Genomic DNA, 21943 nt, shown 5'->3' with positions numbered 1-21943 from the left:
ATTCGGTCAATCACAATTAGCAGAATGGGTGGATATTTGCATATTTTTAGAACGCCCGAGTGAGCAGGTTCTCGCCTCTGAAAAGAATTCACTTCTACGACGTCTACAGACAAAGCGTACATGGTGCGGATGCAGTGGCTCGTTGTCGCCATTTTGCTAGCCATTGGGGCCGCTCCTGGCCGCGCTGGGAACTCGGGGCAAGGAAAAGAAAAAACCTACTTGTACAGCTCCACATCAATGCTAGAACATACAAAAGAACTCAGAGTCGACGGAAAGGTGCAAACGCTATTAGGGACGAATCTGAACGATCTTTTATTTCTTATCCGGGAGTTTTAGTTTCGCGTCCTGTGCTCTGTCGAAAGAACAGAGCGGAGCCTGTGCCGATTGCTTGTCGATAGAGTGCAGCTTCGTTCTTCCCATGTTTCCGACAAACGTAATCTGCCTTCGTCTCTCTCTTTTTGTCACGCGATCGTGGTTCCTACAGGGGCCTCAGTTCAGTATGGAATACCTGGTGGCACGAAGGGTGGCGCCGAAATGTCTCAAACGTAAACGCTGCAGTCAAGAGTTGAATAGTTTCATCGAAAACTTGCCGGCTAGGTTCCTGTTCGAAGAGCTTCCGTCTGGTATCGTTACTGCCGTCTACCATCCTTTGAACGAGTCTACAGACGTTCTTCGGCTGAAGAAGTCGTTTGTAAGCAGTATTGCTGCTTCACTGCGAGTAAGCATATAGGAAAGTGGTTCATCTGTCCTGTTTGTAGCATTGTCTGGGTGCATGACTGACTGATTAATTGAGATTAATTTAACTCTCTGGTTTTTCTAGTCGGCGTTGACTTACGATGTTGAAGAAACAGATAGCACGGGAAGTCACGTGGCAACGTACAAAATAATAGCCCGTCATGGCAACACAGTAAAGTACTTGAAAACAAAGCAGTCTGAAAACGCCAATCTGTACAAATTATCACATCAAAAAGTAAAAACCTTCCGTTACGGAAAAAATTGAATGAAGCTTTTCTGGTTTTAGGAAATTCATTTTGATAAGCAAAGAGAAGCTGTCCACTACGTCGCGATCAATGACACGTTCTATTTGGAGAGTGCTGAGGTGTCTAAGGCTGAGAAGAGAAAAACTACAAACGGGTTTGTGTTTGAATAAGATTGATTTTCTTGTCCATTTGCACAACCTCTCTAGCTTTAGTCACGCAGAAATTCCGCCTGGGAAAGAAAAAGGAGGTTGTTTGGTGTTTTTTCCTTTTCTTCTGCAAGAGTCCTATCCGATACTTCTTAGATTTTCCACGCTTTTATACTCAGTCAAATGTGTCTGTCCAACTTGAGCTAATAGAATCGGTTCCAGTCTCTCCGATTATGTTCTCTCTTGAAGGCTTGGTTTCTGGAAGTCTCAAAGCCGACGTAAGAATCTTCACATTTCGTGTGAAGCTATCCATTTTCATTTTACTATAATTAAGGGGAATCTGGAAAGATTGCCGCCAAAGGATTATCAGAAACTGGTTGAAGCGGCTGTCGACTGTATGGTGAATGATGCCACCGGTGAGCCTTTTAGACAGTTGCCATCTATACAAAAGGCAAGATGTCGAACAGAGGAATCGTGTTCAATTTGCGACAAAGTGTATACTTAAAATTGTTTTGTTAGCTAAGAAGGAGTAGAGTAGAGTAGTTGCACGCTACAAGTTCACCTCTCTGCTGACGATGGTCAATGGTTTTATTAGAGAGGTGGCCCTCTCTAACTAAAACAAACGACATATTTGCCAGACTTAATTTTTTTTCTCCCTCTCGGAACCGGTTTATTAATACGAAATTTTTTTCAGAGTCACCCTCGTATCAAGCATGCTTTGGTCAGCTTGCTGACGTTCTTGAAAGACTTCCTATGAAACTTCTGAGAAGCGTGGCAAAGGAGTATTTGAGCTCTCTCACTCTACCTCATCCGCCGAGCCAGGCGCTAGTGTTCATTGAAGGACTAGTGGCGGCAGCATCGGCTCGGACTGATGCCCAGAAGCTAATAGTGGAAGCGGTTTTGCTTCGTAGGAATGTTAGTGAAGAATTTTTGTCCAAAACGTTTCGGCTTCTTTTTTCTATTCGCGATCCGGCGACAGTACGTTTGATAATGTTGCTTGAAAGAATGAGGTTATTGTCCTTTTAGGAGCTTGTGAATGAAGTCAGAAAATTTTCTTTCTCTTCTCTGAGTAAGAATTCCTTTACTCTGATATGCAGCATGTTTTATAAGTGTGTAGTCTGACATATCGTATAGCTTTGTAGGCTTTGCCTGCCTGTATATAATGCAATTTCTTTTGCAGAAACTCTTCAATATCCAGATCTTCACCAACGATCTCTTCTTCTTCTGGGTGCACTGGGAAGAGCTGTTAGGTCTAGAAACCAAACGTTGTCTGAAAACATTGCGAGAGAATTAGAAAGTAGACTTGAAGGTATGTTTCTCGTTTTAGAAAGACTGACAGGCATGAGTTGAGTGCCTTTATCTTTCTTAGACTCTCACAAGACATCTAGACGAGTTACGAGATTCTTGGACGATGACGAGACTCTCTTTCAAGAAGAGTGGCATGACGATCACTACAAAGAAATGGTTTTGATTCAAAGTATAGGGAACGTCGGGTTGGACTCGTCCCGTCCACTTCTTGTTATGCGTCTAAATGACAGCGATGTTCCTTCAATTTTGAGGAGGGCTGCGGCGCATGCTCTCGGACAATACAGATGTAACGAGGTTCGTTGTTCGGCGCGAAGTTAAATTTTCTAATGCCTTTGTGCATGGTTGTAGTCGGCTGCTGCCTTGCTTTATGCAATATTGGAAGAAGAAGAGGAGACTGTTTGGGAAACTGCTTTTCAGGCCTATGCTTATCATCCCATGAGAAACAACGCTTCACTTGCAGAGCACATTCTGAAGAGGTATGGAATATATTTGGTATTTTAATGTTATACTAAGACCGGAGTTTACCTGAGCTTTCCCAAAGACAAAGTTGTGCTACTGTCGATTTGATGTTGAGAGACGCGACAGATTGCAGTTACCTTGCATTGCTTCCTAATTAATTAATTCTTTCGCAGAGCTGCCCGGAAAACAGGATTCAAACATCGACGGGATTTAGCAAGCGACGTGGAAAGTTTTCTTAAAAAGTTTAACTTTGAGCTTGCTCTACCTAAAGTCGATTGGGAAAAGACATTAGGAAATTCTAATATTGGCGCCTCGTTTGGCTTGAAACTCGAGAACAAAATAGAACTGAAAACAGGTTAGACTCTGCTTTTCTTCTAGTATGACAGCTCGCTAAGCTAAATTTTTTGAAACGAATAGAGAATCTAATTACTAATTTTGAAATTCTTGCGCGAGACGAAGGATGGATAAGAGCCGAGTTGGGAATAATAAACACGGCTTTCAACGTACTGAAAGCATCGGCCTGTTATCACGGCCACGTGACATATGACATCAACTTTCTCAAAGCAAGTTCTGTGAAATGACTCTCTTGCGGTAATCAGTCTTTCTTGCGTTTCTTTTGCAGTATTTTGACTTCAGCAAGTATCAGAATTTGGCTCGAATATTTGATAACATTGCTAGCGGACTGGCCGGAAAAGTTCAAAAAGCTGTTAGGGCTTTTGAACGCATAGTATGCGATGGCTGCCTTGAAGACATATTTCAAAATTTCACGAGCATTCTTGTCAACATTCCTCGCCTTCTTATCAATTCGCAGCATCTCATTAGCAATATTCAAAAGCAAGTGAATGAATTTTTCGACGTTCCCTTCGTCGAACCTATCAAAGAAGTCATCAATAAAGCGAAGAGTTTCGCTGATACATCTTTGAACGATTTCTTGAGCGTCTATAAGGTAAAGATTGTGCTAAGTACACTATTGTTTATCAGTGTGTAGATTTGCCATAAATTAATGTATGTATCTATAAATAAATGCTGATGCTAATTAAGCTTTTAGTAATCAAATCATTCATATTGGTGCGTGACTTCTGATGTTTTAGGACGTGTCTGGAGTTATTAATATGGATTTGCCATATACTGCTGCAGTTATAAGAGAAGCTTTTGATTTCATCGGGTCTCTTGTTGAAGATCTATTCCAGTCTCCAGTACAAGCAACATCACATATTTCCAGAGTTGAGCAAAGGTTTTTTGAAGTATATTTTGTCGACGTTGTTGTACGCTGGAGTTTTTAGATTGGAAGGCTCAGTTGCCCTTATTCTTGCGGCTAAGAACAAGATATTTGACGCCTTAGATCTGTCTGATGGTAAGTAGAATGCGCATTAGCTAGAGCAGAGAGAGAAAAACTGCTAAATTCTGCGCTAGAATTTACTTTTAAGTGTGTCGTTCCTATGCTCCACCTATTCTTTAGCATTTTGATGTGTTAATTGTTCTTACAATTTATTCGCTTTTCTGTTTACTGTTGCATAGGAATTCCTCGCGTTTGGCTCAAAGTTCGTGATGGAGTGAAGCGCTTGAAGGACGAAGCCGTGGCAGCGCTAAACAGCACAGCACTTCTCATTCGACAGCGATATGATAAAGTCAAGCAGCTGCACGAAAGTAACTTCTTTAGTCAGGTAAACTATATTTTCTACCAAGCTTGCCGTTTAAACTTTCGCCGGAACGCGATAGGAAACTCTTTTACGTTTCATCGAGAACAATGTTACGAAGACTTTTGAAGGAGTTTTTAATCCTATAGACGCTCTTGGAAATCTAACGTTTCCTTTTGTAAATGCGTACAACGCCTTTTCGGACGCTGTTGTCGCCGTCAAAGACGCGTTCACAAATTTTCGCACCGAGTACGTACATGTTGGTCTTGGTTTGTAAGAAGGGATATATGGACCTATGTTGTTTTTAGCTTCAACGCCGGAAAATCTCTTCTCTTGCAAGTTTTTGGTCCGAAATTTGATCCGAAATTTCCAATAACAAGAAAACCTTGCGGAAAGTGCGGATGTGGTATCTATCCATCGACGGGAGGCGGAAAATTTGAAGAGGGTCTTGACCTTCTGGCTTCGAAAAACTTCGAAGTGAGATCGCACGTAACCCTAATTGTTTTACTTGGAATTGTGTGTGTACGTGTAGATTGTTGCTCCAATTACGGGAAATGCCGTCAAGTCGGATCCTAATCGAGTAACGATTGTCGGAATTGAAGGAGGATTTTTGAACAAGACTGTCGTTGTTGACAATGTGGAAGGCGTCGATTCTTTGGCGGAGCAACGAGTCGTTGCCGCCGGCGATCCTATTGGAAAGGCTGTTGACGTAAAATGCGATTACAACTCCATACACGTTGTCGTGAAAAATGCCAAAGGCAGAGCGATTGACCCTGGCCCGTTTCTCAATAGCCTGACTGTGCCCAATGTCTCGTGGGTTCAAGAGTGCGACGAATATTCTGTCGTCGTCCTCGGCATCACAATATCCTCTGGTAAAGTGTCCGATGCAGCTCGTAATTTTTTCAACGCCATACGGCGAGGTGAAAATCCTTTTAAGGGCTTAGGCGAGACCATAAAGAAAGCCGCGAAGACGCTTAAGTCGAAATTTCAAGGTTTTTTCAATCGAACAAAGAGCTTCATCAAGGACACGTTTCACACGGTTAAAGACTACTTTTCTGGAAAGGATGTTAGCAAAAAACTGGCAGCGAAGCTAAAACTTTTGGCGAAAGTCAACTGGGACGCTATTGGACTGGGTGATTTTAAGTTCGATTTTGGCACCGTCTTGTCAAAGTTTGGCTTGGAAGCCAACCAATCTTCCGCAGTTCAAAAGACACTTGAAAAGTAAGATTTATTTTTATTTCGAGGTTGTAAGTGTCATTGCCGCCACATATTGCATGACTTAATTAAGGTACGTGCCACAACCAGTGTAAAGTTAGACTAAGATTGGGATTTAGATTTTGCGTTTTGCTATAGTAGATATTTCTCAAGCGCTTCTTTTGTTTCTAGCCTTCTCGGCGTTCAGTTTGGAACGTTTACCACCAAGTATTTCTTGGATTGGCTTCAATCTGCGAACATGACTGATGACTTGAGATCTTTTCAAGGCGTAATTCGAACTCTCAAAGATCGGATCAAGAGTCCATTTTCGACTTGTCAGGTTCCGGAAACAATGAGTGACGAAAAACTTCAGTCTGTAGTTAAGAAACAAAATCATCTAGCGTCGGGGAGTCGCAGTAGTCTTCTGCAGCGAATTCGTGATATTCCTGACACGGGTAAAGTCAATCTAGCTCACGTATGCATGGGCGTTGGTTTAAGTTTTTGTGCTGCTATTTAGCCTGTTTGTCGTTAAGAAGAGCCTTTCCATCGGGAGCTGGTCATTATTGCGGAGTCGATCCCGATTGTCTCGGAGTTCGCTGTTGCGCCAAGCTTGAACTTCTCAATTGGCGCAAATACATTAACGCTGCCGTTCTCTACGACAAATGCAGTCGCACTATTGAGCTATCTTTTCAGTCCTGGAAGAAAAACGTCTCGGCGTCGAAAGGTAGGTTGGCGGGGCTTCTTACTTATATTTGCACCCGCGGTTATTTTTCTATCGTATTTTTGTGGCAAACTTCTAAACAATCGGTTTTAACATTTAATTTAGCAGTTGAGATGTTTATAACTTCTCGTAGTGAAAATAGACAATCTTTTAATTCTGTTTCCTTAGGTTATCAGAAAGACGTATCTTTTTCAGTCTTCGGGATCGGGGACAATGTGACATTGTCGGTGAATGTCGCTGTTAACTTGCTCTCAGTTTCTGTTTCTTTTGGCGTAACGGCATGTGCTGGCGAGGTGTGCTCGCCTCGTATATCAATCTTTAACAAAGCTGCGTTTCTTTTTCGCGAAGCGGAGTGTAGGCAGAAGAGAGGTGAGCGATCACTTATATATTTTCTATTTCGGACATGCGCATAACCCTCCCTTTAGATGCTGGCTTTTGTTCAATTTCGTACTCACCTTCGCCTGGTTCGTCTTTTTCTCCTGCTGTTTATACGGAAACCATTGAAGACGAATCAGAAGATATTGATTCTTTGCCGATTGCCGACGTGCAAAGCAAAATGGCTGCCTACGATGTACCGGGCGTTGTCACTACCATTTTAGATCAGTCTTCCGGAGCCGTGTTAGAGCAAGTGAGCAATTTTCTTTACTCACTGAAATAGACGTCGCTTGCCCTAAATAGAATGCAGCGCACTTTTCATAATATGCAAAGCTGCCCCGGCGTCTAACTTTGCATAATTTTAACCTTTCACAAGCGGATTTTTTTCCGCTTTAGATGTCCCATGTGCGAGAATCTTATGTAATTCTTTCACCTTTTTTTAGCTTGAGTCTGGCATCTCGTTCTCGCGAGGTGTATTTTCGGAAGAGTTCCCCAAAACCACAGACATCTGCAAGTCTGGAAATTACGTTTTGCAGTCCTTTTCTAAGACTTTCTTTCACCAATCAATGGGAATTTCTCTTGGACCAGTGGGAATGTCATTTAGTAAGTTTTTTTTGTAGGCCGGACCGTGTTAAGGTAGTAATTTTTCTTTTATTAAATTAAGCCGTTGGAGCGAGAGGTTACTACGGTACCTCCGTTACACTCGAAGCTTGTTTACTTTCAATGACTGGAACGGTTAGATACGCCGAGAAAGATCGTCGGCGCCTTTTAAATGAAACCTTTTCTTTTAGGTTAGAGTGACGCCTAAAGCCGGCTTAAGTGCTTATGGAGGAGCTACTCTCTCGTTCTTCATCTTTCATGCTTCACTAGAAATTTCCGGGCACATCATTGACGTTTCGTTTCCTTCTGAACTTTCGATTCATTTTGCTAAGCTGCCAATTGACGTTAGGTATGAAAATGATTATTGGCTTGCGTGTTTTGTTGAGTTCTATTTGCTGTGTCTATTTAGTGGTAAACTAGATGTTGCCTTGCGACCGCTGTCTTTGTCAATGGTAGCTAAAGTGGAAATTGGAATCAAATTTTGTTTTTTCTTTTTTTGCTTCTCCTTTACAATCACCGTGTACAGCAGCACGTTGTGGAGCTACCAAGCACCGGCCATCACGACCACAATTTTCAGCATTAATGACATAGAGCACGACGCTTCTCCTCCCGTATTTTCGGCAGTTTCCTATAACAACTTCACTCGTCGTTCTGTTACAGATGTGCCCTGTTTTGTTGATCAGCTAAGTAACCTACTTCCGACCAATCCGCAATTTCAGCTTGAAGTCGCCGCATCGGATGACGAAAGCGACGTGAAATACTATTACAGCATTGGAACGTTCCCAGGCGGACGTGATGTCAGGAATAATGTTTGGATGGGCGGACCTCGATTAGTGTCGTCCGATAGTCTTCCATCGGGACTTCCATTGTATTTTTCTGTTAGTGCAAAGAATAGCGAAGGACTCGAAACAACGGCTCAGTGTTTCATACGAACGTATGACACGACATTGCCCAGCGGTCGTTTGGAACAATCTTTCGACGTTTCAAGCAATCCCTATTTACTTTCGGCTTTTTTCGTTGTTCATGACGATTCTCCGCTTAATGCCGACTGGTTAGCTTCTGTTGGACTTGGAGAAGGCTCGGCGAATACAGTACGCTGGAAGAAGTTATCGTTTGTTAATAATACGTCTTCGAACGAAGAAGCCGACGACGATTTGCAGCACTTTTCTCGGCCTAGAATGGGGTTTCTTTCTTCTACTCCGGTGGCCGAGGCTTCAACCCTTGGTCCCTTGCAGTGCGCTTCTTTTTGTTTGAGGCAGGACGCACTGTGCATCTCTTTTGACTTTGACTACAGCTCGGGAAAGTGTCGCATCCAAAGTACGATCCAAGGGCCCAATGCTCAATTGGAAATATTTCAGTCGTTCTACAATTTTGAGCGAATCGGGGTTGGCCAATCGGCTTGGCTGCAGTTTGAAAATTTAGAAATGGAACACGGCAGCGTTTACGTCATTAATGCGCAGGTTTCGAACGTCTTGGGATACACGCAGCGGATTTCATCGAAGGGTACTCTCGTTGATTTGACCCCTCCTTTCACCGACGCTGTCGTGAATGCCCGGTACAACGTGACAGTTGCTAGTGGCTGCAATGCTTCTGTTGTGCAGCGTGCATGCGCAGCTGTGACTCCTTGGCCCAATCACAGGTGAGTCTGCTTACAGTAGAGATAGATGTCTTCTTTATCTTAGTTATTATTGACATGCTTTCGTTTTATTAATTAAAGAATTATTATTGACGGCGAAGGATCAGTGGCAGTCAAAAACGGCCACGATCCTTCCGAAGACAAAGTTTTCACACGCTACAACAACTTTATCTCTGGTAAGCTTGGTTTTCTATAATTACCTACTATAGGTTATCAAGACTTTCTACGTTTCATATTTAGCCAACTTCAAAGAGTTTTACGATGCGGAATCAGGCATTGCCGGTTATTCGTGGGCAGTGGGACGAAACGTTCTTGGACACGACATCGTAGACTTTACAGATCCTCACGCTCATTTGCCCGACTCAAGACACTGGACGTTTTCGTCTATTGCACAGCTTCATTTAGAAGACGGAAAGTATTTTATAACGGTTCAAGCTGTCAACAATGTTGACATGGGCGGATCTATGGTGACAACAGTTGGGCATCGTATTCCTCTCACCGTCGATACTGAGGCTCCTATTATTCATGACATTTACGGCGTGAAGTACAACGAGACGACCTCTGTGCTCACTCTCAACTACAATGTCAGGTATGTTTTTGAGTAAAGATGCATCCTTTTTTTTCGATTTGGACGTTGGAAGTCCGCGCAAGCTGGAGTGCTGGTAGTTTTTTTCTGCTGTGCCACTGTGCTAGATTAGTAGTTGCGTAAATGCCAATGTAGTACAAGCCTTCGAAGCCTTCTGTATATAAATGTGCTTTGCTTTTTTAGTGACTCTGGATCAGGCGTCAGAGAAATCGACTTTGCAATAGGAAAAACGGTACACGACAATTCGCTGCAGCCGTGGACGCGTTTCGGACACGACACCAAGTCAGAACCGCAGCTTCAAGTACAAGTGCACATCCCCGACGGAATACCAGCGTGGATTCGAATCCGAGCTATAGACAACGGTACGTACGGCTCTTTCTTGTAAAACGCCTGGATTTTCCAATTCACTCTTTAGTGTTCTGGACAATGACAAGTCATGTAGACAAACCTCTAATATTGGATCGCACCCCGCCTGTGGCTGGATTTGTTTTTGACGGCGCGCTTCCGGGTTTTGATGCAGCTTTCATGCCGGGTAGCAATCAGTTCTGCATCAACTGGGGCGACTTTCACGACGGCGACAGCGGAATCGCTCAAGTTGCGTTTGTCGGTGTCGGCCGGCGAGTGGGCGCCTACGACGTGGTTCCAAAAACGGCTGTGGATTACAAAAACAGAGGCGTTTGCTTTTCTGCCAAACTTCAGCACAATAGCACCTACTTTTCAACTGTAACAGTATCTAACGCCGCCCACAAGCCTTTGAAAGTTTCCAAATCGTCTAATGGAGGTTAGCATCTTCCTTTTAATTTTTAAGTCCTATCACAAATATCTTGTTCCGTTCAGTTTTGGTTGACCGGACACCGCCCAATCCCGGCACTGTTCGAGACGGCTCTAGCGAGGGTGTAGACTGGGTTTACTCTTCGGACGAAACTGCTGCTTATTCGAATTGGAACGGTTTTTATGACCCTGAATCTTCGCTGGCTGGATACAATGTCCAGACGGTCGTTTCAGGGAAGCCGCACGCTGTTCAGTCAGACGTCAGTCCGGCCATGGAAGCCTTTGCCGATTTGAGCGTTCATCTCCAACACGGTGACAGTGTTAGGTCAATTATTACCGCTATAAACGGAGCTGGAAAAAAGACGAGCCAAACTACGAACGGCTATCTTATTGATACTACTCCGCCAGAGTTGCTAGCCTTACGCTATCTTAATTCTATTGAGGGCGAACCCTTTTATCAGTCCGTGTCCAATGCTATTACTGCTGTCTGGTCTTACCAAGACTTGGAATCGGGCGTCAAGGGATACCGCGTTGCTATTCACGAACTCAAATACGGAAGGACATTTACCGCGTATCCAGCTGTTGGCGATTGGGTCAATTTTGCCAAACAAGGCAGCGATGGCGACTTGAACGTTTTCTCCAGAAATGGTCTCCAGCTTGCCAATGGTGCTCGGTATACCGTCAAAGTGATGGCTATCAATAATGCAGGGCTATCCGTAATTCATAACACCGAGCCTCTTCGCGTTGACACAACCGCACCTTACATGAGATATGTAAGTACTCGTCGTTTTTCGGTAATAACCGGTTACGGTATTTTTCTAGGTGGTCGTCGGTCAACTTGATCCCAGGGAGGACGAAGAACTTGACGAAAGCGGTCGTATTGTCTCTGCCGGTGAATCGTCTATTATTGCATCTTGGCTGGCTAGTGATCGCGAAAGCGGCGTTTCTTCCTACCTTGTTGCCGTCGGCACACAACCCGGCAGTTACGATGTTACTTTTGGTTGGCGTAACTTTGGCACGCAGACGAGCGGATTGTTGAACAATCTTGGCTTGAACTTGACTGATCCAAAGACAGGAGCACCGGTTTACTACCTGACCGTCAAAGCTCAAAATGGTGCTAAATTGGAATCGGTTTCATTGACGTCCAAACCAATTGTAGTTGTAAAATCAGACGTCGCTGGCGTCGCATTCGACGGAGAGTCTGAATCAGCTGACGCCGATTATCAGCGTCACGGCTTTGCCGTCACCACTCATTTTAATGGTTTTGAAAGCGAACGCTGCGGCGGCATTGCTGGCTATACTTGGTCAATTGGTCGCCAGCCGGCTCTTTCCGATATACAACCATTCACTACGGAAGGGATTGTTATGTATACGAATGGTAGCGGAAAAGCGCAGATCCCGTTGAGTTTGAGCAGCGGCGACGTCGTTTACTGCACGGTAAAGGCTGAAACAAAATGCGGCAATCACTTAACGTCGACGTCCGATGGCATCGTAATAGACTCGCGAAAACCAACGATTGAGTTTGTGAGCGACCGGGAAAGGTACGTCGTTGCAGCGGACTTAGTCGCGGAATCGTGGCGCGGAAACGACTCAGACAGTGGTATTAATGACTATCGTTGGTGGGCCGGCACTGCTCCGCGTTTTGCTGACGCTGTGAACGCTACGACATCAAAGAATTCAGAGACTCCACCTGGAATAGTAAAATCTGTGTCTTCTGGAGTGCCGGTCTACTTTTCCGTTTCTGCCGAAGATTCCGTTGGATTGCGTTCGCTCGCTTTTGATCGAGGAACTGTCGTTGATTCAACATCACCTCTTTCCGGAAGCTTTCGCTGTCCCCCTGCGGTTCCTTCTAGCGCCGATTTCATTAGCTGCTGTTGGGAAATGTTTCTGGATGTAGAAAGTTTGATCGAGAAATATACTTTAATGATAGGTGCCACACACGGATCAGCGATATTCGGCGGTCCGGTTTCGGTTGTGTCTACGGAGTCGTGCGTCGATATTCCCTTTGGCGCCGCAAAACGTGGCGACGGGTCTTTTGTTGTTACTTTTGAAGCACACAACAAAGCCGGCTTAAAAAAATCTGCTTCTAGATTTTTGACTGTAGACAGCTCGCCGCCCGTCCGAGGGACAGTCAGATTTTTATTAGATCGTGCCATCGTTCCGTTTTCGAATTTTTCTGATGTTGTGAAATGTCAGGAATCGGAAAGCGAAGTTCACCTCATGTGGGAAAGTTTTGTTGACGATCAATCGTCTGTTGCAAAGTACGAAGTCGGAGTTGGAACCGTGTCCGGCTCAGGCGACATTTATCCGTTTACGTCGGTTGGATCTCTAACGGCAACCTCAATTCGCCGCTTGTTCATGCCTCATGGATCGACCATTTACGCGTCCGTTCGTGCTATCAATCAAGCTGGACTGTCATCAGTGGCTACATCAGACGGTCTTCATATCAGCTTTGCACCGAAGATCGTAGTTAGGGATGGTCTCGCTCAAGACGACGTCAACTATCAATCGTCGTCTGACACTTTGTCAGCTAGTTGGACTATCGACGACTCGTGCCCTCCAGCCAGTCTCTCGTGGGCGATTCGTCGCATCGACCAACACGTTATTTTACCCTTTAGTCAGATCTCGCTTCTTTCTACGTCGGCTCTGCAAGACAATCTTGCCTTGAAGAGTGGCGAATCCTACTACGTGGTTGTACGTTCTCGAAACGTTGTTGGATTGGCAGCTTACGGTCGTAGCGACGGTGTTCTCGTCGATACAAGTGAACCGGTTCCCGGCCACGTCTACGACGGTCCGGAAGAAGGCGTTGACATAGGCTACCAAGAGTCTGTCACGACACTAGCAGCAAATTGGAAATCATTTGGCGACGTGTCGTCTTCGCTTCCTGGTCAACAAATTGATTTATACATAGTTGCTCTAGGCACAGACGACGGCGATCCACTCACTCGTCAGAACGTAGTTCCTTTTACGGAAGTGGGTTTAAATCGCACGATGCTGTTCACCGGCTTGGATTTAACGCCAAATCACCAGTATTTCGTCACAGTGCGGGCAACGAGCAAAACGGGAATCACTGCCGAGTCGACATCGAATGGAATCTACGTCGGACTTGGCGAGCCTCCTTTGCCAGGACGTGTTGAAGCTGTTCCGTTTAGCAACAATTCGGCGATTCTAACTGCGAGTTGGCAGGACTTTTCGTCGGAACTTCCTCTCCTCTTTTACGAATGGGCCATATCGTCGTTTCGCCCCAACACCAGCGCCATCGATTGTCCTGATTCAGTCCTTGATTACGGCTTTGATAGTGACAGGGCTGTGAATAGAACGGTAGACTTTGATGTTATGCCTTTTTCTCGCATCGGTCTTCATACCATAGCGACGGCCAAAGAACTTTCCCTGCTTCACAACCAAAAGTATTACGTGACTGTAAGAGCGACCAACGTAGCTCTCAGATGCATCAGCGTGGTTTCTGATGCGATACTGGTAGACCTCACCCCTCCTACGTCGATTGCCGTTCCCGTTGGCTACGAAAACAATCTCAAGGTGTCGTACACGACGGATCCAACAAGCATTTTTGCTAACTGGAGCCGAATTGTTGACGACGAAAGCGGCATTTCTTCTTACGCTGTTGCTTTGTTTAAAGACACTACTTGCAGGAAGACGTTTGATAAAAGCCTGCTTCTAGTTCGAGACTACGTCTCTGTTTCAAACTCATCAAGCTACGCGTTTACTGGTTTGGATATTGAATCAAACGAGCCACATTTTGTCAAGGTTGTAGCGATCAATGGAGCCGGGTCGCGGTCAATTTCTTCCTCTTGGCCTGTCCTCCTTGATACATCCGGACCCCATTCGGGAAATGTCAACGATGGAAAGAATTGGTTTCGCGATCGCGTGTTTCAGTCATCACTGGACACTCTGAGCGGCGTGATATCTATAGCGACCCAGCAAGACGATCTCCGCTGCCCAGATCGTTACTACAATTTTTCTGACAAACAGTCGCTCTCTGATTGGAAATATTTCGATCCCAATCAGCTTAAAGGCGTCGATGCCTACGGCTCCTATATCTTTGACCCAAAACAAGTCACTGCAACTGGCGACGGACTGAGAATAGGAGTTGTTCGCGATCGCGGCTACAAAAAATTGCGCTCTTCCTGTTTATACACAGACATTGTTTTATCAGACGATTCTTCTATTGACATCACGATAGCTGCAGCCGGCGGAGAAAAATTAGTTACTTCGGCGGTGTTATGGGACGGCTCCGCTGGAACTCTTGGCGACATTGAATTACGAAATCCTTTTCGAGATTCCTCCCAGATCGACGTTATTGAAATTTTTCGAGGTAATCCTTTTGGGAACAGTTCAATTGAAGAAATTCCATTGAAGGCGCCTGATCAAAACAGAAGTTCCGTCAACATAGATGCCGAGGCGTTATTTACGACGTCTTCACCCAGTCTTGGTTTTCACATCTTCAGTGATGCACTTTTCAACGACAGCGTGTTTTACGCGGCTTTATGGTGCCGTTACGCTCGAGATCGGAACAGTCCAAAAATTAGCTGGATCGAACTCAACTTTGATCCGTCTGTTGAACCGCATGAATACAGTTTGAAATTCTCGGTCCGGCAAACCGAAGCTGATTTGGATCGAGTTGCAGATTTTTACGTCGACGGCGAGCTTCGCGGGATTCTGACAGGCATACCGTCTCTCTCTATGCAGCCGCGTTTCATGCTTGGCGTGAGAACTCGATTTGGCTTCGTTCCACCGCTAATCAATCCATTTGATCCGCCGGCGACTTTCGCTTTTGTCCGAAACATTCGCATGCCCGTTGCCGTTGCTCTTCCCTGTCATTACGGAAAGCCTTTCTACGATTTTGAAAGTCACGTCCACTCTATAGACGTTTGCGTTGGATTGTCGCCGACATTTTCCTGCGATGTCACGTCCTTCTTTCCTGTTCCTCGTCCGTGCACTCCGTGTGTTCATCTTTGCGATAGATATGACTGCGACGAAAATTGCGACATGGCACCAATATCACCTTTTGCTTTCTCCTTATCTAATTTGACTCTTGACGGCAGCAGCAGCAACAGCGGAAGCGGCAACGGCCACAACAATGAAGACCCTATAGTTTATTATCTCCACTTAGTATTTCGCAACGGAGCTGGGCTGTCGACGACAGCAAGTTCTAGCGGCGTCGTTGTAGATGTCACGCCACCGGCTTGCCTTGGCGTTTTTCAAGTTGATCCCTCGTGGTCGCTAACCGAACCATCCTTGTTTCAAGGGACGGACAATGCGATCGCAGCTTTCTGGGAGTGCACAGACGATGTCAGCACAATAGTCGCATATATGTGGAGCGTTCGAAAACAAAACATTACAGGCGACTTGATAGTTGAAGGCTCGCTTTCCGAGTCTGAGAAAGTGGCTGTCGCTCGTAATTTGAGTCTGCAGCATCAAGAGACTTATGTCTTCATCCTGAATGTGAAAAACGGTGCTGGAATTCAAAGCACTTGGACTGGCGCTGGCATAACGATTGACGTCAAGCCTCCCAACCTGGAGAAAGCTTCTATTGGTATGCTCAACAAAGAAAGCCTTCCTCAGTTGAATTTATCGTCTGTGGATGGTGTGACTCGAAAAAGCGACGTTTTAGGCTTTTCGTGGGCCAACTTAGATGACGACGTAATTGGCGAAGTTGGTGAGTTGTTCTGAAGCTACTTTGATTTTTTGAAGTTCTTTGTGCAGATGCGTCTGTTGGATTTGCCCCGGGCGGGGAGGAGGTGTTGCCAAAGGTTCTCGTCAGTTACGGAAAAAATGACTCCTATGTTGTTCTCAGAGACGGTCAGCTTCACAGCGGCAACGCTACTGCGCAAAACCTTTCAGATATTGGATCTTTTGTTCACGGACAAGATACTCCATCTAATACTACTTACATGAACATCGAACCTGGAAGGGTAGTCTATACCACTTTGGTCGCGTACAGTAAAGCGCACAAACCGTCGAAGGTGCATTCGTCGGGCCTTCTTGTGTTACGTGAGTAGCATCAATCCATGTCTCACTAATGCCAACTTCTTTTCTTTTAGGGAATCAAGACAGTTTACTGACAGGAAGCACTGACTATCAGTCAATCGACATTAATCCATCAAGCGATGACGACGGCAATGTTCGTTCAGTGGTTTACACGTCTGCGAGGCTGTCTCACATTCGTAAGATTTTGGGTTAAAAAATGTTTTGTCATAGAGCTATCACGTGTGAACACTAGGCCTGCAAAACGGCGGCTCTGTGGCTGTTGGGCGACTCACTAAAATAGATATGAATGCGGAGTACGGGTCTTCGGCTGTTGTCGAATATCCTAGGTACATATTCGATCCAGAAAGAACCAAATCATCATGTTCTAGACTCTTGACAAAGAGGTACCTTCTCTAGCAACGTATTCTTCGCGATTTGTGACGTTTTTTTTGAAGAATTAAGAGCTGGCTTGGAACCAGCTTCTTCGTCTCTCCTTTGTCCAGAAATGACGTCATAGAACCCTTCAATATTTTGCTAAAGTTCGACCCATCAACTAAATGGGAAGATGATGCTCCGGAAATTATTTATTGGAATCCGAGTATGATTGTCTTGTTTAGAGCGCTTTTGACCAATTATTCTTTTCTCTCTTTCTAGTGTCCAGAAAGTGGCTTCTTGCTAGAGAAAATTCCTGTGGCGGTAATTCAACAACTGACTATACTAGTGGCTTTGTATCCGTTGAGGTTTGCTTACAGATCTAGTGACACGTCATGAATCCTATAAGGCATTGTCTGCATGTATAGGTTTGTCGCACATGGAATACTAAAGATAGCGTTGGCTTGGAGCGTCGATTACCGAAGGAATTCTTGACCCAACCAACGCAGTTTGCCGGCGTTCGAGTTGACAGTCAATTTCAAAATACTGCTCCCGTTGTGCCAAAAATAGTTCGTCTCACTATGAAAGAAGACGATTCATTACGAGTTCGGCTCGACTACTTTGACGACGAAGGAGATGCTGTTATGTTTTCTCTTTTGAACGGCACGGATCTAGGGACTGTGAAAATAAGTTATGACGGCAGTTTCAGCTTTGCTCCTTGTCGAAATTGTTACGGAATGGCGTATATTTTCTACCGGGTTACAGAGATGACCATACCAGTAGGGAAACCTCTAACCGCTGATGGCACAATAGAGATAGAAGTCGACGCCGTGGAAGACCCGCCGGTCATTGTGTATTGGACACAAAGCATGAAATTTCCCCTTATGACTACTGAACCCGTCAGGATAGTGAATGATCAGAACAAGCTAAATGAAACTGTTGAATTATTTTTTCTTGGAGTGGTCGATCCAGACACAGATGATACATTGGGACTGACATATGACGGTCCTCGTTACGGCAACATTACTCGGGTTTCGACACCTTTGAACTGGCTTACAAATCATTCAGAGTTGTTGGCAAATTACAGTTCATCAGTGCAAACGCCTTCTGTCAATTCGACAATGTTGCGTTACGTTGTCTCTGCAAATTTTACGGGATATGACGAATTCTTTGTTTTGGGGTACGATCAAGATGGAGCCTATTCCAATTTATTGAAAGTTGAAATTTACGGCCTCATTAATCCATGCAGTAGCAATGGAAGGTGCAACGGCAGTGTCGCAGATGAAAACTGCACTGGCTTGGACAGAGCATTTTCGTGGCAAGGTTATAATTGCGCTTGCTTTTCCGGCTACACTGGAGTCTTGTGCCAAACAGACGTCGACGAGTGCGTCTTTCACCCATGCCATTCTACGCATGACTGTATCAATTTGGACGGTTCGTACAGTTGCAAATTGAAGCAATTAGTACTTTTGGCAGCTATTCTGGTTCCAGCCACCGTCGTTATTACCTGTGTAATCGCAGTTGCCATTGCTGTTGTTTGCAAAAGGAAGAAAAGGCGACAAAAGACATTTGATCCTATGCCGTACGTGCAGTAAAGATACTTTTTCCTATGCTTTTTACCTAGTCGCGTGTTGTTTCAGGTTTGAAAAAGAAGCAGGGCAACCTGGGTGCAACTTGCCTATGAGAGATTTTCAAAAATCTCCTCTAAATGCGGAAGAAGAGATCGATGAAAGCGCTCTTGACGACTGCCTAGACCGCTTTCAAGAAGAGAATACGACAGAGGAAGAAACTTCGTCAAATGAAGCCCCGCTTTACGAAGTTGTTCCAGCGGCACGGAATACAATAAATCCTCTTTATGAAGAAGCTGCCGAACTTTAGCTGTAAGCTGCTAGAGTGACTTTTACCATTGCTGGATTTCTTTTTTACCTACGCGTGATCTGATGTGTGTGATGTGATGTGGTGTAAACTGTTCATGTGTGCAATTCTTTCTCTGCGTGTCTGTCAATCCAATCCTTTACCTGCATAGCTGTCGTTTCCTGTTTATATATATTCGAGCATTTAGTGTGAACGAAGTTCGTAACCTTGTAGGGTAAGCCGTTTTTTCTCAAAAAGCGGCTTACCCTACAATATACCAGCGTTTCTGATGTAAGCATAGCAATAATAAATACGCAAAGCACAAACGAGAAAGGCTTTACGATGCCTCGAATCGTCTACGAGGCAATATAACGCGCTCTATATAGTCTCCATGCAAAGAAGGCGAAAAGTAGAACTCGCGCGCCGGGCCTTTTTCCTCTGATCCGGGGAGGAGAGTGGTGTGGGGACGTCACGAGCTAAACATTACTGTACAACTGTATCAAACGATAGAGATACCTTGTAAGCGTCGTCTGTTATACGCTGCTATCCTATTACAAATATTGCACATGTAGCAAACAAAAGCACAATGACATCATATACCACCAGATAAATAGCGCTGACACTCAATCCCTTTTCATTGACGAGATAATGAAAAATCTCGTCCACTTTTTCAAACGACGAAAATTGAATTTCAGCTGCCCAAACCTATAAATCAAAAGCTACTGTTGCGAATGGGTTGATATCAATTCTGTCACAATATCAGATGGTTGAAAAATATAGCCATGTTCTTTGAGACAGACAATTTTCTTCATTGTGTCAACGGAACTTTGACAGGCATAAGAATATTGCGTACGTCCATACTAAAAAAGAGTGATGAGTGCACCATATGAAATCAATTTAAAGTCATACTCCGTCTCTCACGTTGACATTTGCACCGTGAGTGACGAGCCCTTCAACGCCAAAAGTATTTCCTCACGAAAACGCACAGTGAAGTGGGCGGAGTTGAGGACACTTCATCCACGCACCAATTAAGAAACTAATTCGGGCAGCCAGTAAGCTGATGGTTTTTCCGTACTAAAATAAAACATCATTATCATCAACATGCGCATAGCGCAAGTACGCCATTACGCATGCGCATCTATTTCTCGAGAAGAAAGAAGTCAGTTACTGTATCGCAGCAAGGATGCGTGATCGCAGAGACTATGTGCCATTCAAGCAAAAGCTCGCCGAAGAAATGGAAAACGATTCCGTCCGAGTCTTCCTCAGCGTAAAGCCGAGCCAGGGGCCCTCCTGCCTCCAACTCAGAACGGGATCGATGGTCGAAGCATCAGCGCCGAAAGACAGAACCGAAGCGCGTCCAGACTGTCGAGAAGATCATCGATTTACGTTCTCGACCGTTTTCTCGCCCGAAACGTCTCAGAAGGGCGATTTATGAAAGGTGAAACAATTAATTTAATTAAATTAGGCAACCGCTTTCAGTCATACACTTAGTCAACTGTTCAACAGTCAAACACCCTTTTTTATCTTCATCCAAAACCTTATTTTAATTAATTAATTCATTAATTTAATTAGGCAATTTTTGGAGCTTTCTTGCGGAAACGGCTTTTAGTATCTGATCTTCGTTTCAGGTCGCTATCTAAATAAGGTTCTCTTTTTTATATATGTGTTAGGGAGGCCCGTATGAGTTCACCTTCTTTCCATTAGAACGCGTAATCATCATTGGTTCGAAGCGTTCGTAGCGAATAAAGCCCGTAGGTTCGTCTTCTTCCACCTTCGATCGCGCGCTTATCACGAAAATAGGCCAGAATTAATTTGTTTGTCACCTAGATCAATTTAGTATGATGCACCGGACATGGACATTGCCCCGGATAGATTTAGGTAGAATTTCAATGAGGTAGTGAGGAAAAGAACAAAAGTATCTCTCCTAATAATAGTCTTGTCTCCAAGGTGTGAGCAGGTTCACGTCTTCACGTGGTCGTTAATTGTCCAATGGAAGCTTTGTACTCAATTGCGATGCGCCTTTACGTGTTGGTTCCGTGTCCGAAGCCCTCCACGCTTCAAAATTTATAGTCCAGGAAACATTGATATGTCTTCTCTGTGCAATCAAGTAATCGGGCACAGCGGCTAGCAATCTGAAACCATTTTGCAGTAATTAAATGCAGTAAAATTCAATAATCAATGAAGGACAAAAATTTCTTACCGTATTTACTCTAATAAAAGCCGCGGCGTCAATATGTTTCGGGATTGCATGCGTTTCAAAACCAAAGTTTATTCTTTCACGCTCTTACGCGCTTTAGCGAGGGTCTGTGGGAAAGTTGTTCATAGAGCGGCGTTTATTAGAAGGCGGCTTTTATTAGAGTAAATACGGTACGCAGGACAAAAATTGTTTACGCGCAAAACACAAATGAATGGACAGGTACATTGCTGTCTTTGTTCAGTCTTTGAATGAGCCAAATTAGGTTACTGGCTTGAATTCTTCTTTAGAGTGAGGTGGGCCGGATGAACTGACGTACGTATTGCTGTAATGGGGCCCAGTGACGGATTGCTGGGGCACTTGGTTGAGTTTCGAATAGAAGCAGGAGAAGCATACGGAAAACGATTCAGCGCTGTAAGTACTATGCTGAAGATAAAAAGAAGTGTCAATGAGAATATAGCAATTCCAAGATCTTTTCTAGCAGACGGCGTATAAATGGCCTCCCAGCCGTGCAGATAATCGTGCATGAAGAAAACACCAGGCCAAACCGATGCTCCGCTTGTTAACAGAATCGAAATTCCCCATATCACCCCGACGCTATTGCGAACCTGAAAGATAAAAAAATCCTCACCAACATCGATGAAGAAAAATTTCGATACATCACCAGCCAAGGTGACGGTTTACGCGACGACAGGGCCGCTTCATTTATTGCTATCGGCTGAAATAAAGCGCGTAAATCAGAACGAAATTAACCATTTAAGCGCTTCTGAGTGATCGTACCTGTTTTTTCTAGCTCAGTAAGTAGAACTACATACCGCAATAGCAGTGCTTTACATAAAGACAGATGAAAGAACTAAATAAAAATAAGGAAATACACGAATAACAAAGCATTCGGCTCGCAACTTTTTTGCCCTGAACAATAAAGGACGAAAAAGATCATCTCTTATGCGATAGGAAGCCCTTTCTTTAATCTGTTGTTCAAGCGATGGAGCAAGTAGGCCAGTCATCTTCATTGAAATAGTACGTGCATGCATGCAAACCATAGATGCCCTTGAATCGATGATGAAGCGTTGCTGTGCCCAGTGCTGACGCTGCTGCCTTAATCAATTAGATTCCTGTTTT

General features: G+C 44.5%; 1 protein-coding gene and 1 long non-coding RNA gene across 3 annotated transcripts; both read left to right on the top strand.

Annotated features, from left to right (window-relative positions):
• Window positions 1-48: 48 nt before the first annotated feature.
• LOC136197883 (uncharacterized) lies at window positions 49-18841 on the top strand. Its single transcript, XM_065987735.1, has 44 exons — window positions 49-276; window positions 337-433; window positions 485-545; window positions 598-718; window positions 821-970; window positions 1022-1134; window positions 1187-1227; window positions 1283-1404; window positions 1461-1542; window positions 1821-2104; window positions 2153-2195; window positions 2307-2435; window positions 2496-2728; window positions 2783-2910; window positions 3067-3248; window positions 3311-3456; window positions 3516-3839; window positions 3985-4127; window positions 4177-4247; window positions 4412-4557; window positions 4613-4779; window positions 4839-5007; window positions 5063-5751; window positions 5917-6179; window positions 6242-6448; window positions 6614-6814; window positions 6871-7073; window positions 7264-7423; window positions 7485-7555; window positions 7612-7769; window positions 7830-9059; window positions 9138-9232; window positions 9297-9645; window positions 9826-10004; window positions 10058-10423; window positions 10480-11186; window positions 11236-16090; window positions 16138-16425; window positions 16476-16598; window positions 16655-16805; window positions 16857-16999; window positions 17056-17141; window positions 17202-18355; window positions 18414-18841. The coding sequence occupies exons 1-44, from the start codon at window positions 121-123 to the stop codon at window positions 18649-18651; spliced, it is 15024 nt and encodes a 5007-aa protein (XP_065843807.1). The 5' UTR covers window positions 49-120; the 3' UTR covers window positions 18652-18841.
• A 1028-nt stretch (window positions 18842-19869) lies between these two features.
• LOC136197900 (uncharacterized) lies at window positions 19870-21693 on the top strand. 2 transcript variants are annotated; one of them, XR_010672636.1, is made up of 5 exons: window positions 19870-20065; window positions 20200-20272; window positions 20332-20521; window positions 20575-21235; window positions 21306-21693. It is a non-coding gene; the product is annotated as an uncharacterized lncRNA (long non-coding RNA). The 2 variants fall into 2 exon arrangements; XR_010672635.1 differs by having other exon boundaries at window positions 21303-21693.
• Window positions 21694-21943: the final 250 nt, after the last annotated feature.

The sequence above is a fragment of the Oscarella lobularis genome, chromosome 18 (assembly GCF_947507565.1).
Source record: "Oscarella lobularis chromosome 18, ooOscLobu1.1, whole genome shotgun sequence".
NCBI classification, from domain to species: domain Eukaryota; kingdom Metazoa; phylum Porifera; class Homoscleromorpha; order Homosclerophorida; family Oscarellidae; genus Oscarella; species Oscarella lobularis.
Note: the sequence above shows the minus strand (reverse complement) of the source record. Positions and strands in the feature narration are given on the sequence as shown.